At 40.1% G+C, this 16,118-nt stretch overlaps 1 protein-coding gene across 5 annotated transcripts in view; it reads right to left on the reverse strand.

Annotated features, from left to right (window-relative positions):
• Smc5 (structural maintenance of chromosomes 5) overlaps positions 1-10,919 on the reverse strand; it is a 74,862-nt gene extending 63,943 nt beyond the window's left edge. For 2 of the 5 annotated variants that reach the window (XR_003377286.1, XM_005352068.3), the window contains exons 1-4: positions 10,658-10,878; positions 6,984-7,125; positions 3,295-3,347; positions 1,968-2,130 (exon numbers count right to left, since the gene is read on the reverse strand). Coding sequence is in view for 3 of the 5 variants with exons in the window: in XM_005352068.3 (XP_005352125.1) it covers positions 1,968-2,130; positions 3,295-3,347; positions 6,984-7,125; positions 10,658-10,842 (543 nt within the window). In the remaining 2 variants the exon portion in view is untranslated. Of the gene's footprint in view, positions 1-1,967; positions 2,131-3,294; positions 3,348-6,982; positions 7,126-9,509; positions 9,689-10,657 lie in introns of those variants that run through there. The other 3 variants (XM_013348080.2, XM_005352067.2, XM_013348081.2) reach the window with 3 other exon arrangements.
• Positions 10,920-16,118: the final 5,199 nt, after the last annotated feature.

The following is a 16,118-nucleotide window of genomic DNA, read 5'->3' on the forward strand; positions in this document are numbered from 1 at the left end:
GTATACAATATTCTGTCCGTGTGTATGTCTGCAGGCCAGAAGAGGGCACCAGACCTCATTACAGATGGTTGTGAGCCACCATGTAGTTGCTGGGAATTGAACTCAGGACCTTTGGAAGAGCAGGCAATGCTCTTAACCACTGAGCCGTCTCTCCAGCCCCTGACTAACTTTAAATTATCAGGACTTTTTAAAAGTTTATCTTCTATCACGTGTATTTGCGTTTTGTACATCTGAGTGCAATGTCCAAGGAGTCAAGGCGGAGGCATCAGATCCACTAGAACTAGAGTTACAGGCAGTTGTAAACTGCCATATGTGGGTGCTAGAAACCAAATTTGGGTTTTTTGAAAGACCAGCATATGCTCTTAACAAATGAGCTAACTCTTTAGTTCAAGATATTTTATTAATAAACAAATGAAAAATATTACTAGGCGTTAGAAAGTACTCCTACATATCAAAGAATTTTATCCTAACCAATACTTCATACAAACCTATTAAAAGCTGTTCACTAAGCTGGGTATGGTGGTTCATGCCTTTAAAAGACAAAGGAGGCAGAGGCAAGCAGAGTTTAAGGCCAACTAGAGCAAGTTCCAGGACAGTCAGGGCTACAGGGAAATCCTGTCTTGTAAAAAAAGCTATTCATTAACTGTGGCTTTTCAGGATCAACACATGTAAGAATGAACAAGCCAAGTAATACATACTTTATAAATAATTTATTTTTACTTTTTGAGCATTAGTGTTTTGCCTGCATGTATGTCCGTGTGAGGATAACGAATTTTGGAGTTACAGATAGTTGTTAGCTGCCACGTGAGTGCTAGGAACTGAACCCAGGTCCTCTGGAAGAGTAGTCAGTGACCTTAACTTCTGAGTCATCTCTCCAGACCCAAACCAGTCACCATTCTAACTGGAAGTGGTTCACAAATCCCAACTCCTAATTGAGGAGCTATGAACAGTGAAGTTGCACGCTTCTGGGAGAATCAGTTTTCTTTGGGAGAATCAGTTTTCTTTGGGTGTGGCTCCTGATATATTAACCAGTGCATGGCCCAAATCAAGGAGAATGTGGACAGCACAAATTGGAGTCCATGGGTTATTACAAAAACTTTAAAATGACACAAAGTTGGTAGTACTTGGGGAGGTGGAGGTGGGTGGATACTGAAGAAGTTAAGGGGAAGAAATAGAGGGTAACTTTATGATCAAAGCACATTGTATGACGTCTCAAATAATTAACATTAATGTTTTTAAGAAGCTGTTACTTGAAAAACGTCAAAGTTTGCAAATGAAGTCGTGGATCTACTCTGTTGTAAAGTACCTTCCCTAGAGGAGAAAACGGAGCAGAGTGCTTCAAGTGCGAGGATAGGAGTTTCGATCTCTAGCACCCAGCATGGCAACCTGCCTGTCAACCCACTGCTATGGCAGACACACGGAATCTTCTAGTCAGACTGGTAAGCTCCTAGTTCTGACCACATCTTAGTGAATAAGTGGAGAGTGAGTGAGGAAAACATAAAATGTCAACCTGTCTCTAAAAATATGTGCACACACGTGTACTCAAATACTAATGCACACCACATAGATACACATGAAAAAAACTGATAGTTAAAAAAGCATTTTATAACTTTAATATATTAATACGATATATGGATGATTGAGGTTCACTTGATCCGGAGTACTACATTTACAGATATATGTCACCATAGACATAAAAACAGTAAGTACTAAGAGTGCTGTGCTCAATGTAAAGAGTAATATTTGCATATTAAGTGAAATTAATTTAATTTAAATAATATTATTAACTGATATTAATAACATGAAGTGATAGAAGCTTCCTTTTACAAAGAACTATAAATGTTAAGAGTACTGTGTTTGATATAAATACTATTGCAATATCTTTTGAATAGTATTTATGTTTTCTGTGGCATAAAGCCAAAATATTCACCCAAAATTTCCCCACGTCCACTTGTATTTTCTCAGACCTGAGGCAGGAACTGGCACAGATTGCCCACTTGGATGTTTAAGGCTGCAACTTGTTCTTCCACAATTTTCTGGGACACAGGTTTTTTGTTGATAAACCAAAATGACTGATTTTTTATCACATCAATCTCACGGGTGATTATAAGATTTCCCGAAGTCCTGAACCTAATTAAAGAATAATTGAAGAACTTTTATACTCAAAACGCACATTGATTTAAGAATAATATTTTCTATCACTTTTCTTATTCCTAATGTCTAAGAAATAAATAGTACTATAATTTTTATTTTTCCTGGAATTTTTGGATCCCTCCCAAGCTAGAAACCTTAGCTTTGTTTGTAATTATCCCACAAATCAGTTATTACTTAGTTAACATTAAAAATCACCTAGATTGTTGAAATTAAAATAAGTGCTAATACTAACACCAAACACACCATTCATTTATCCTTTAATTTTACATTATTCTTTAATCACATATATTGACTACAATTCAAATTGGGTTAGTACATTAAAGCCTATATAACAATCAGCTGAAACTTCCTCTACTTGGAAAATTCATGAATGAAAACTGGTTTCCACATAGTAAGAATTTCCTTAATCAAAAATCTGTGTTCAAAGGGTGAATCATGGATTGTCTACCATGCTCTCAGTATATGCCTATGAGGACTGTAATAATGAATCGGAAAGAAGGATATTTACTCATGTCTTGCTTTCGCAAGTACTTGCTTCATACTGCCCATCTGTTCACCCATCTTCCTGACAAGGGGAACACAGCCAAGGCTGTAAGCATATCAGGCAAACTTGACCACTACACTATACTCCAGCCCAAGTATTTCAAAACTGGCAAAAAGCCTTAAATTTATGAAAAACTACATTTTTTTCTCTCCCTCTTTCTGAAGTTGTGTGTTTGTTGGTTTGAGACAGGGCCACAAATAGTCCAGGCTGCACTTGAATTTGTTATCTGATGGAGAATGACCTTGAATTCCTGATTCTCCTGAATAGCAGACAACTCCTTACTCTCCAGCCTCTACTTCCTATGTGCTAAAATTATGAAGTATACCATCAGCCCTGTCTACAACTTCTGGGCATTTTTTTATGTCATATACTTTTGATTCATTACCCCTATTAAACTACAATTTTTGAAGAACTTTCCAAAATAGTATTTTTAAAAGACACATTAAAAAGTATTCCGTTGCTTTATGTATCCTTTAAATATCATTTTCTGTATTTGCCACAATATTACTTTTTCTTTTCCAACATCATCAAAAAAGTATTAATACAAGCTGAAAAACTATACACAAAAGGGGTGTTTTAGAAGCTTTCACACTTACAGTTCAATTTCAACCACACCTTTGGAACATCCTCTCTTCACGAAAAACCCAACCTACAGTGTAAAAAGATTAAGTGAGCCGCAGCAACAGTATTTCCAGGTTAACAATCAGAGATATAGAAAAGTCATTACTGTTCGCCCAATCGAGATTTTTTTCCCCCCAGTAAATGCAAGAATGTCCATCCTCACTACTTTCTGAAAGGTACAGGCCAGGTCCCACCACTCCTCCGCTACAGCAATCAGGATACTTAAATTATGGACCACTTCAGTGGTAGGCAGTTAAGACTCTTACAATGGTAGTAAATGGAGGGATGCAAATCTGGGTAATCCGGCTCCAGAGCCTATGGGCTATGCTATGTACTCTCGGAAGAGGAAAAGGTCCCAGAGAGAACAAGCTCTGTACTACAACCACAAAGCATTATACCAAATCTACTACTGTTGCGGACCCCCACAGAGGCACACAGATTAAACATTAACAACCACTTTAACAGTGCCTATCCTGTTTTAAAGTCAGACCTGCTATCAAATACCTTTTAAAAATGATTAATAAAATTATAATTTACATAGTAAAATAGACATCTGATTTTGCGCTCTCTCTCTCTCTCTCATTTTTTGAGACACGGTTTCTCTACGTAGTTTTAGGAGTCTGTCCTGAAACTTGCTCTGTAGACCAGGTTAGCCTCGAACTCACAGAGATCCACCTTTGTCTCCCAAATGCTGGGATTAAAGGCATGCACCATCACTATCCAGCACTGAACTAGTTTTTACGACTATGAATTTATACACAACACAGATTGACGGACTAAAACATCACATTAGATCTTAAGTTTGAGCTCCATAAGTACTAAATACTAAAATGATAGAAATGCTATGGTTCCACCCCTTAGTACTTGGGAGAAAGAGCCAGGAATATTAGAAGTTAAAGGTCATCTTCAACTACACACTAGTACTAGCCAGCCATTGCTATATGAGAACCTGTCTCAAAATACAAAACAAGTGGGGGAGGAGGAATGAACATGATCAAATATATTATATGTTATTATTAAAGAAGAAATAAAAACATTTCAAAACAAACAAGGAAAAGTAGCAATAACACAAAATAAGGTGGGTACAAATTTATATTTTAAAGTACTATGAAATATACATGGAGAGGTTAAGTTTAAGAAAACCACCAACAATAGAAAAAAAATTTAATCAGAATGTAGTGACCAGAAAAACATTATAGGATATATAAAGAATAAGGGCTGGAGAGTTAAGAGCACTTACTGCTTTCCCAGAGAACCTGAGTTCTGTTTCCAGTATCCATTGTGGGTGGTTCATAACTATGTGTAAACCTGACACCCTCCTGTGGCCTCCATAGGTGCACAAACACACACACACACACACACACACACACACACACACACACACACACACACTCACTTTAAAAACATAAAACAAAATAAAAAGGAAAGAAGGCCTTGGAATAATTTTTTAATCATGCTAACGATTTGTGATAATAACTACAAATAAACTACCATTTATTATAAGCTATGGAGATAAACAACTGGAAAGTTTCCAAATTCGATTGGCAACCTTGAAGTACTTTTATACCCATTTTATAGATGATGAAATTAAGGATAAGAAAGATGGGGTAGGGGCCTCTGTTGTTATAACCTGAGAATACTAATTTCTACTATAGGTTCAAATCATAGCTCTGTCATACACAAGTTATTCAGCCTTGACTGGAGAAGTGACTTCACATTATTTACTCACAGACTCACAGACAGTGACATCTCTGAACAAGCTAATTGTGCACTGGCTTATAACAATTAAAATATTTGGTACTAATGAGGGGGAAAAATAGAAAACAGTTCTTTTTTATTATAAAGTATCCATTCAGATAACTTAGATTGTGCTTTTACAAACATTTACATAGAAATATATTAAGGTATTCTTGTTGAGAACTTGGATCTCACTTCAATATTAAATATGTAGATACAGAAGGCCAACAGTCTGTATTTAAGAACCACTGCATTCCAGGGCCTCCCTTAAATACCCTACCAAGTCCAAGAAGAGATATGGTTTCTTTCAAATAAAATCAGGAAAGCTGGTAAAAGCTGCTACAGCACAACCCAATCTAACTGTACAGACTGAGAATACAACCAAGTGCAGAGGGAATGAATTCATGACTTAACAAAGTATATATCAATAGTCATAAAATATCTGAGTTGGCCCTTGCAAATTAACTACTTCAACCCCCTCATCTTTGAAATGCAAGTTTAATGTCCAGACCACTGTCCAAGGTCACCAGGCTAATTTATTAACAGAGCAAAGTATTTTTTTCTAGCTTACAAATGCCTCTGGTACAGTTTTTTTTTTAAATGTATTTAAATAGGTTTATCTATAATTTTAGAGGGTATTTGGTTCAATTTTGTAGCCCTTCATTACATTTTAAAGTATAGCTAAAACTTGGTAATATCATTTGACCAATGCTGCAGTTTTGTTTTTTTTGTGTGTGTTTTTGTTTTTTTGGTTTTTTTTTTTGAAACAGGGTTTCTCTGTAGCTTTGGAGCCTGTCCTGGAACTAGCTCTTGTAGACCAGGCTGGCTTTGAACTCAACAGAGATCCATCTGCCTCTGCTTCCTGAGTACTGGGATTAAAGGTGTGCAGCACCATCGCCCAGCTGTCAGTATTTCATTTTAAGCTTTAACAAAATACTGTTCTGAAACTATAGTTGAAGAGAGTGTGCATGACATGTCCCATGTATGTCTGTTCTCTTCTCTCAATTTGTGGGTTTCAGGGATGGAACGCAGGTTGTGAGTTTGGTACCCACTTAACTATCTCACTTGCCCACAAACTTTTCTTTTAAAATGTAATTTTATAATTTTTTTTATAATTTTTGTTAATTTATTCTTAAGTAACTTACACTTACATTGCTATTACTGACAACATCTGGGCCTGGAGAGATGACTCAGTAGTTAAGAACACTTAGTACTACTGCAGATGGTCAGAATTTGGTTCCCAGTACACACAATGGAATTGCTCAAAACTTCCTATAACTCTAGCTCCAGGGGATCAGACAACCCTCTTCCAGCCTACACAGATATGCATGTGCACGTGTGTGCACACACACACATACACACTCAAAAAAAAAACCCAAACTTTTTTAACTCCAATTTTTTGTTCACTGCTAATGTCCAGAAACTCAACTAACTAAGTTTTAGCTACCTGGTATTCAATAATCTCCCTGAGAAATTTCCCTATTAAGGCATCAGGTTTATCTGGAAATTCTCTTTTGTGAAAGATCTAGATTTCTTTTTCTAAGTGCTACTATCATTTCTTTGTCTAATATACTGTTCTAAATAGAACTTCTAGGGCAGAATTAATAGTAACCTCTTGAGACAATGTAGCTCTAGAAGTTCTAGGTAGAAAGCAAGCTTATTTGGTACACTTAAAAAAACAAAATGTAGAAATTGACTTGTTTCTAAAAACAAATGGTTCTGAATTTTCTTAAAAAGTAATTGCAGGCTGGGCGGTGGTGGTGCACGCCTTTAATCCCAGCACTTGGGAGGCAGAGGCAGGCGGATCTCTGTGAGTTGGAGGTTAGCCTGGTCTACAAGAGCTAGTTCCCGGACAGGAACCAAAAAGAAACCCTGTCTCGAAAATCGAAAAAAAAAAAAAAAAAAAAGAAGTAATTGCATTACTCACCTTATCTGCACGTCCCATGAACGCGGGTTTGCCCGCTAGTCCAAGGCAAATGGCACACACTATACTTGACTTTCCCGTCCCGTTAGCTCCGATAATCATATTGAGATGGGGCCCAGGAGACACTTCACAGATATCATATGTTCTGAATTGTAAAGAGGTAAAATCACTAAACAGAACTGAGAGTAGAGACTTTTCTTCGTAAGCACATTCATGTTCTGTCGCTGTGCATTATCACTCTCCGCAACCCTTTTAAAATTCATTTAAAAGCTAGCTAACCTTATGAATGTAATATATTCATATATTTGTGGGGGAATGAGGTCCAAAGGATTCGACCCAGGGCCTTTTACATGCTACCTAAGTGCTTTATCATCCAGCTATATCCTTAACCCTCTAAGTTTTAAATAATCAACTTATAAAGGGAAAATTCTACCAATGGAAAAAATATGAATGCATATGTAAAATAAGAACACGGGCTGAGCACGGTGGCACAAGTCTTTAATTCCAGCATTCAGGAAGCAGAGGCAGGCAGATATCTGTGAGGCCAATCAGGGTTACAGAGTAAGATCCTGTTGCTAAGAAGTCATGGCTTTTTTCCTAATGTCTTACAATTACATTTTAAAAAATTAAAACAGTAGCTTCTATATTTTATATTGTATTTTATCTATATATATTAATATTTAAAGCAATCTAACAGTTATTCAAATGATAGGATATGATATATTATCATACCAATAGCTTCACTTTATCATAAAAAAAAGCCCCTTCATTTCCTTTAATATGCTGCAGAAAGACTCCAAGAATCCACGACAGGCTATGTTCCAAGAATCCTTGTTCCTCTAGCAGAAGGCAAGGAGGCATAGCCAGAGATTTGCAATCTTCTCACACACACTATGTTGTCCAGTACTCTCTGACTCCCTCAACAGTTAGTCCATAGTTAAATGAATTAAACATATTTAATTTATATTCAGTACCTAGAAGATTTATATACCTGCTTCTAAATTGCTGCCTCTGTGACCTACTAATTAAATGATTTTCTCTTACACATTTTTAAAGATTAATTTTATTATTTATTTTTAATCTGTGTTTAATCTTCACTATTTGTCAGGGACACTTTTGGCAAGATATGAAGCATACTGTGACTTAAGACATTCCCCTAGCTTGCCTTTGAAAACCCTTAATTAGAATCCATAAGTAATATACCTTTTCTAATTCTTTAATGCTTAGGCTCAGGGACACCTAACTAATTCCCCAAGATAAAAGCCAGAATGCTACTAACACTCTAAATGTGTAAATAAACAACATACACCAACTTTAATACTTAAAACTTAAAAAAAAGCCAGGTGGTAGCAAAAATAAACACATGACAAAAATACTACACGGATATACATAAAACCTAGCATCACCTGTTTAAAAAGAAAGAAAAGCTAAAGAAAAGGAGCTGGTCTGAAGAGCTGGTTCCACTGTTATGAGAACTCATTCTCTTCCAGAGGCCCCAAGTTTGGTTCCTAGGGATTCTGGCATATACTGAACACAAGCTGAGACATCCAGCCTCATGGGCTGAACAACTACTGGATTCTTGGACCACTGGTAGACAGCCATTGTTGGACTAGCTAGACCAAAGTCTGTTAGCCATTGTAATAAATGCCCTTCTATATGCATACAGACCCGTTCTGTAAGTTCTCCTCTTCGAGAAAATCCCAATATACTCCCCAAACCTAAAGTCTTAGTATTAAAATAAACAAACCATACCCAATTCCGCATTTTTCAACTACTTTTTATTTTAACTGTCTTTGTCCAAGCGTTTTCTCCTCATTTTAGAAAGTTTTGTTTTGTACTGCTTTATTAAAGGGAGCAACATTTTTTCAAATACTAAATATAGAAGGCTTCAGTCTCATTCCAATTCAATGGAGCAGATATTTTTGAAGTAGTACTTAAACTTAGCTTCCCTGACAGGTCTCCCATGAGTCTCAGGATCTCTAAGTTCATCCTCTTAACTCTTATGATAAATAGGCTTTTTACTCTTCCAATTTATATTTCCTTTTGCTTAATTTCAACAATTTCTACAACATCAACAATCACCTGTACAGGTCTTCCAAGTCTATGACTTATTCACATTGCCTCTGAGCTCCAAGCCACTATAAACTCCACCTAGAACATTTCCTGGATACCCCACAAGAACGTTCAAGACACAGGCACCCAACTACATCCATCAATTATTCTCCCACACTACTCTCTCCTGGCTAACACCCGACCAGCGAGCTGAAATGGAGACTTGGGAAGAACTAGCCCACCACTCTATCCTATGCCTCACAATCTGGGCAGAGCCTGTCAAACCTCTCCTTTCAGCCCCTACTAAGTTCACCCACTATTTGTTGCTTTCTATCTGGCACCCTCTCAAAACCATCCTGCAGACCGCCTCCAGGTTGCTGACTGCCTGAAGGATGAAGTTGTCATTTCGCAGCTTAGTAACAGACAAGAGGAAGAAGCAATGGTTTCTGACTTCTATCCCCGTATAGTCGTTCTTACATCCTATGTCAGGTCGTTCACGCAATTTACAATCCGGCTTTCAACCAGTCCCTTCTTTTCAGATTTTAGTATTTTCTTCACAAAGCTTCGAGCTGTGCAAGAATCAGCCTTTTTAGTCGGTATGCCTCCTGTGAAATCCTGGGTAGATAAGTTACAGCAGATACCTCATTTGAGGCCGTCTGTCAGACACAAATCGAAATTCTATATTAACCTGGGAAAAACAACAGCGTCCAGCTTACATCATCAATAAAGACAGGAAGAAACTGCGATGTGTAAATAAAACGGATGTGTATCTGGTACACAAGTGCTTGGGGAAAAAAATGGTAGTAATGTTGCCAGAGTTCTGTAACTCGTATTCAAATCTACATTTAAAAAAATACCTCAAAAGAAAAACTATAATAAGACGCTAATTAGGCAATGTTATTTTTTTTTTCTAACATTTAGAATCTACTTAACTAGTTGGGGTGGGGGCACGGAAGAAAGGAGGATCTAACGAGTCAAGAGTTTTCAAGGAGGTACAAAACCAGGGAACACGATTTTTTTTTTTTTTTTTTTGGTACACTCAACAACCATTACCATCTTATCTGCCCACTCGGAAAATGTGTACACTTTCAAAATCTGCCACTCTGCTCTAAGTGTTGCCTCCTGAGTTCTGTGAAGCGCACAGGTCCCGGAAAGATCACGACTGGCAGTTATACTAGATGACCTGGCCTCTTAGTGTATCCGCTGACTGCATCCGCGCCTTCCAAAACCATTGGCGGGTGGATTAAAAATAATAATAAAGCCGGGTGGTGGTGGCGCACGCCTTTAATCCCAGCACTCGGGAGGCAGAGGCAGGCGGATCTCTGTGAGTTCGAGACCAGCCTGGTCTACAAGAGCTAGTTCCAGGACAGGCTCCAAAGCTACAGAGAAACCCTGTCTCGAAAAACCAAAAAAAATAAAACAATAAAATAATAATAATAATAATAATAATAATAAAACCATCAGGCGACGCGTCTACTACAGCCAACGCGGCCATTCTCCACGGCCTAGGCAGGGACAGCCTCAGGGGAAGCCTGGAACCAGTTCCCCACCGCCGGGCACACCCCCTACGGCTCGGGGCCTGCGGGCCGCTTGCTCCCGCCCAGGCGCGGCCTGCGGCCACTCACAAGAAGTTCTCCATGGCGATGCGGACGATTGAGCCCTCCACGAAAGGCCCGGATGGACGCGGCAGGGTCGACGTCGGGTTCGAGTTCTTTCTCTTGCTCGGGACCTCAGAGGAAGCCTCACTGGAGAGAGTCCTCTTGGAAGCCTGGGGATTCGGGATCATAGTCTTCCCGCTCGGAGTCGCCATCCTGGCTTCCTCCGCGTTCCGCGGCCGCTTCCGTTCCCGGCGAGCCGCAGCCCAGGCTCCCGCGCTAACTGACCCCCCCGCCTGACCCCGCCCTGCGACCGCGCGGCGCCTGCGCAGTTCTGCCAAGCGAAGCAGTAGCTCCGCCCCGCCCCGCCCACCGCCGATCTGGGCCTGATTGGCCTGAGATGCGACCGCTGGTGCGACTGGAAGGGACCGAGACTAGGGGACCGATTTCCGTACGTTTCGGAATTTTCTTCTCTGAGAACTTTAACGCTAGAGCAATATGTGAATTGCACCTACCATTTTGAAACCTGCCTCGGCACTTCCCGTGCTTGGGTCGCACGCGAGTTTGCGGCTGTCCCTCCCTAGAACCCGAGGCCACACTTGTCTTTGGTTCTACAATGTGGTTTCCTTTTCCGGTGCCCAAATCAACTCCTCTCCTCCAAAGAACAGGAAAGATATCCACGCCCCATTGGCTCTGTGCCCGTCGTTTGAAGCGTGGCACTAGCAGCCCTCTGGCGCTCTCAAAATGGTGAAGCCTTCCCTGCATTGGTTATCTGCCCACGCGTGCTTCCTTGCCCTTTTATTTTTTTTGAGACAGACACTTTATATAGCTCTGGATGCTCTACTAATCACCACACAGCCTAGGCTGGTCTTGAACTCTGTCTGCTTCTTCCTTGGTGCTGGGGTTCCAGTATAGGCCACCAAATGGCCTCTTGTGTCTGTGTTGGGGGGGGGACGGGACTTAATTTCCTACTTAAACTTCCTGGAAATCCTTGAACCAAAGAGTGACTCTGCCTCCCTGTGCTCACATTCATCTCAATAGCCCTTTGGAAGATGACACCATTGAGCCCCATAGACAGCATTCACCCAAGTAATAATGAGTATGTATAACAAGAGAATAAATATATACCAGGGAGTGCCTGTGATGGGGAACCATGGGATGGTTTTAAGTAGGAGAGGACTGTGATCTAATTAAAGTTTTAGTCATTGTGCGTGTTGTATGGAAAATGAATTGAAGGGTGTCAAATGTAGAAGTCGGGAAGCCCTTTAGAAGTCTATTGCAGTAGGGTCCTTTCTTGGCAGCTAGAGCAAAACCTTCTTGGCAGGCCCCTGCTTCTTCCTCTTACCCAAATGTAATCTGCTCACTGAAAGTTATAACCAAAGAAAATAAAATCGTTGTAGGAAGTGTGCAGACCTGTGACGGGTACTAGATTTATGCCTTTATTCATTTCAGTGGTGAGAGACTCCGGCCCTAGGAGATCCCTGGTCCATAGGCTCCACACAGACCCTGACCGGCTGGGATCCAAGCCCCAACCTAGGGAAAGAAAGACAACCTGAGAACGGGACTAGAGAGAGGGGAAGAGACACTTGGTCCCCAAACATGGAACTGGAAAAAAAAAAAAACAAAAAAACATGAACCTTGAAACTAGGGCCAAAGATCGCACTAAGTCCCAAGATTCAGGGCATACCAAAGATATTTGACTTGGCCCCAAGATTAGGTTTCGTTTTTGTTGTTTGCCCCAGCTGCCCTGGAGCTAGCTCTGTAGACCAGGCTGGCCTTGAACTCACAGAGATCTGCCCGCCTCTGCTTCTCAAGTGTTGGAATTAAAGGCCTGCGCCACCACTGCCTGATTTAAGATTAGTTTTTTTATAAAGTAAAAAGACCCCCCCCCAAAAAAAAAAAAGAAAAAAGGAAAGAAATGGAGCCATTTCTGCCCTTGACTCGAAACCAGCCAATCCCTGAGCAGGGAAAACGGACCAATTAGAGCCTCAGGAAGTTGCTGGCAGTTGGGAATTGGAAAGTCCTCTTACCTCAGCAGCGGGCAGCCAATCCCAAAGCTGGAAGTCTGGAATTCCTCAGGACACCACTAGGGGGCAGCCAATCACAAGCCCAGAGCTTTGCAATTTCCCCAAGCCTCTATCCCCAAGCTCTGGGTCTCTCCTGTGCTTTTCCTGGGGCTGCAGCAGCTGTTGCTGGTTGCTTTGGGTAAACAAAGAGACCCACCCGACTTAACATGTGAATAAAGACGCTTTGTTTTTACCTCTCACCTCGGAGTCAGTCTCCAGGTGGTGGTAACAGGTCTCGGAATTCGGGCGTTAACCGTAAAAATTAAGGAATAACGTGTAAAATGTTCACGTGACAGGAAGAAATGAAAAGACCTAGGGCTTAGGACACCATAACTGTTTGTTCTTCTACACATTGCTGGTGTGTGTTTGTTGAAAAGTAGCTTCAAAAGCTTTAATGTTGCCAAACATGGTGACGTACGCCTGTAGTCGCAATACTCTGGATACTTGGCCAGGAGGATCACAAATTCTACCCAGCAGGAGGAAGCAGAAGAGAGTCAAACTCTGAAGAAGTAGTTATGAGGCAATCTGTTCTATGGACAAATAAGAATATAGGCATCAAATGGTGGGGATTAAGAGCAGGGGACTAGCTTCACCATTTTCATGCTAGGATTAGGCCTTGAGAGTGCTATGAAAATTGTTTCTAAATGTGAATGTTGAGAGTAAATCCCCAAAGTTGGATGGTTTCAGAAATACAGCCATACTATGGGTTTTAACCAGTTGGTCATGATTGACACTGTGTATGAGGGTGCAGTAAAGAAACCACGGCAATGGCCACTCCAGGGGTGAAAAGGGGAAATATTTATTCCAACTGCCAAGGCTGTACAGGAAATCAGAAAGAAGAGGGGGTGGTGGGAGAGAATCTTGTGGGTTTTTAAAGAGAATGGAAAGGGGGTGAGAAGGGCCAAGATGTTAGTATAGGGGCTTTGGAATGCATAATTGGCTCTCCTGAATGGTGACAAGGGAGCCTAGAGGCTAGCATGAACATTTTTATTGAGACAGGGTTTCTCTGTGAAGGCCTGGCTGCTCTGGAACATACTCTGTAGACCAGGCTGGCCTTGAACTCAGAGTAACGTGGGCTTTGCTATGCAACCACAGGTGCACGCCAGTGGAGTCATGTGTCTTTTCTGCGGGTGGAAAGGAATTGACTCCTGGGAACAGAACGTCATTTCACAAGTTCCTAAGGAATGCTGGTTTTTACCTGTCAGAAATCCTTCTATAGTCCAGTTTGAGTTCATTTTCAGATATATTTCCTGCAGGGGAACCAACAGACACCAACCTCTAAAAAGGAAAGTGTTGGACCAGCAAGGTGATTGGCACATGACTTCATCTGCTACAGTCCTGGGATCCCAGGGTAGAAAGAGAGAGCCAACTCCTAAAGGTTGTCTCTGACCCTCCCACGTGTGCCTTTACTCACACGACACCATACACATACAATAAAAAAATTTAAGGACTAAGTTTTTTTTCTTAAAGAAGAATGTCATTGGTTTTGCCCCCAATCAGAAAATACCTATAAAGCACAAGAATTTGGGGAGAACGCAGGAAAACAAATACAAAAGGAAAAACTTGTAATTCCTTTATTTCAATTATTTTTTTTAAGATTTTAGTGTAGTTTTCATGTCTGTTTTCTTGGATGTGTGTGGTGTATTCCTTTTTTCCCTCAAAAAAGGTAATAATACAAGACACACATTACATTCTTTATATTGTACTTCTCCCCCTTAATATATTACTTTTCATGCCATTAGTTTTCATAATATGGTTTTAAGTAATTAGATAGCATTTCATTGAATGCATATGCCACTAACTGATTTTCATAGTAGCTTTTGTTGTATTCTGTGTGATTGAAAATTAACACAAACCCAAGGCACTCTGGCAGACTGTTAGTAACACATGCTTCTTAATATGCCTTAAAATTTCCACTCATGCTTGAAAGTACAAACATTTGTTTTGTTATATCAGGTGTCTAATTCCATTGATAAGAACTATTTTGAGGACTGGAAAGGTGGGTCAGTAGTCAAGAGTATAAGCTACTCTTGCAGAGGATGAGAGTTTGGTTCTCAACACCATTTCAGGTGCTCAGATGTAGGCAGATTTTACTTGGCTTGCCAGCACACAAAAAACGGTACAGAGACTTATTATTAATTATGAAAGCTCAGCTTGTCTATGAGCTCTTATAACTTAAACAATTTCTATTCATCTACATGTTGCCATGTGACTTTGTTTTTACCTCTCCTCCTGCATATCTTGTTCCCTCTGTGTCAGGCTAGCAAATCAACCTTACTTCTTTCCCAAGACTTCTCTGTCCCCAGAAGTCCTGCCAAACTTCTTCCTGCCTAGGTGTTAACCATTCAGCTCTTTATTAAACTAGTCACAGTGACACATGTTCCCACAGTGTAAAGGAATATTCCACAATACTTAGAAACTACCAGAAACTCCAGCTACAAGAGATTTCCTCCTCCTCTTCTGGCTTCCTTAGGCAACGGCACTCAAGTGTATTACCTACCCCACATAGACACCTAAAGAAGTTCTTGAAAGAGGAGACAGAGAAGGTGTTAAAAAATAGCCTCTCACACATGGAATTTTGTGGTAATGAGGTGTAAACCATGACAGTAGACTTGGCATTTTCTCAGGTAAAAGTTTTTGCCTTAAAAGCCCAACTATCTGATTTCAGGCCCTAGAATTAACAGTGGAAGGAGAGAACCAACTCCCGAACTAACTCCCATGGAAATGGCCAGCTAACACCATCACCCTCTCTTTTTTGGCATATAAATATGACAAAGAGACTGTATTTGTTGCCCAAGGATTGAGTGATCAGAGGTCATCATTCTAAATGTCATCTTCCAATTCTGCAAAACCCCAAAAGTTGGCAGACATGGTTAGTGTCAAGAATTATAAATACGTTTTTTCGTTAGAATATTGTTGTTTTAGCCCACCTAAACTGCTATAAGAAGATGTCAAATCTTTCTAAACCGTTGAAATTTACTTCTCACAGTTCTGTAAACTGAGAAGCCCAGAATGAAGGCATTAGCAGGTACGGTGTCTGATGAGGATCTACTACATACAGATAATCCCTTTTTTTTATTTGTTTGTCTTTTATAATTTTATTCTCTTAGTGGGTGAACAATCAGATAATTTCTTTACACTGTTTTCACACAGCTAAAGGAGGAACTCTGGTCTTGCTAGTCCCACATAAGGGCACTCACTTATGTGACTGCACCCAAAAGACCTGCTAGTTCTGTGTCCCTATCTCATAGTAACATCACACTGAAAGTTAAGTTTCAACATAGAAATTGTAGGTCACAAATATTCAGACAGTAACCTCTTTTGTGTTTTTTTTTTCTTGGCTGGGATAAGAAAACTTGGCTAGTGTAAGTGGAGGTTTCTCTCCTGCTCACCATTTCCCAAATAAACAATATTAATTACAAACT

This window comes from Microtus ochrogaster, chromosome 8 (assembly GCF_000317375.1).
Source record: "Microtus ochrogaster isolate Prairie Vole_2 chromosome 8, MicOch1.0, whole genome shotgun sequence".
Lineage (NCBI taxonomy): Eukaryota > Metazoa > Chordata > Mammalia > Rodentia > Cricetidae > Microtus > Microtus ochrogaster.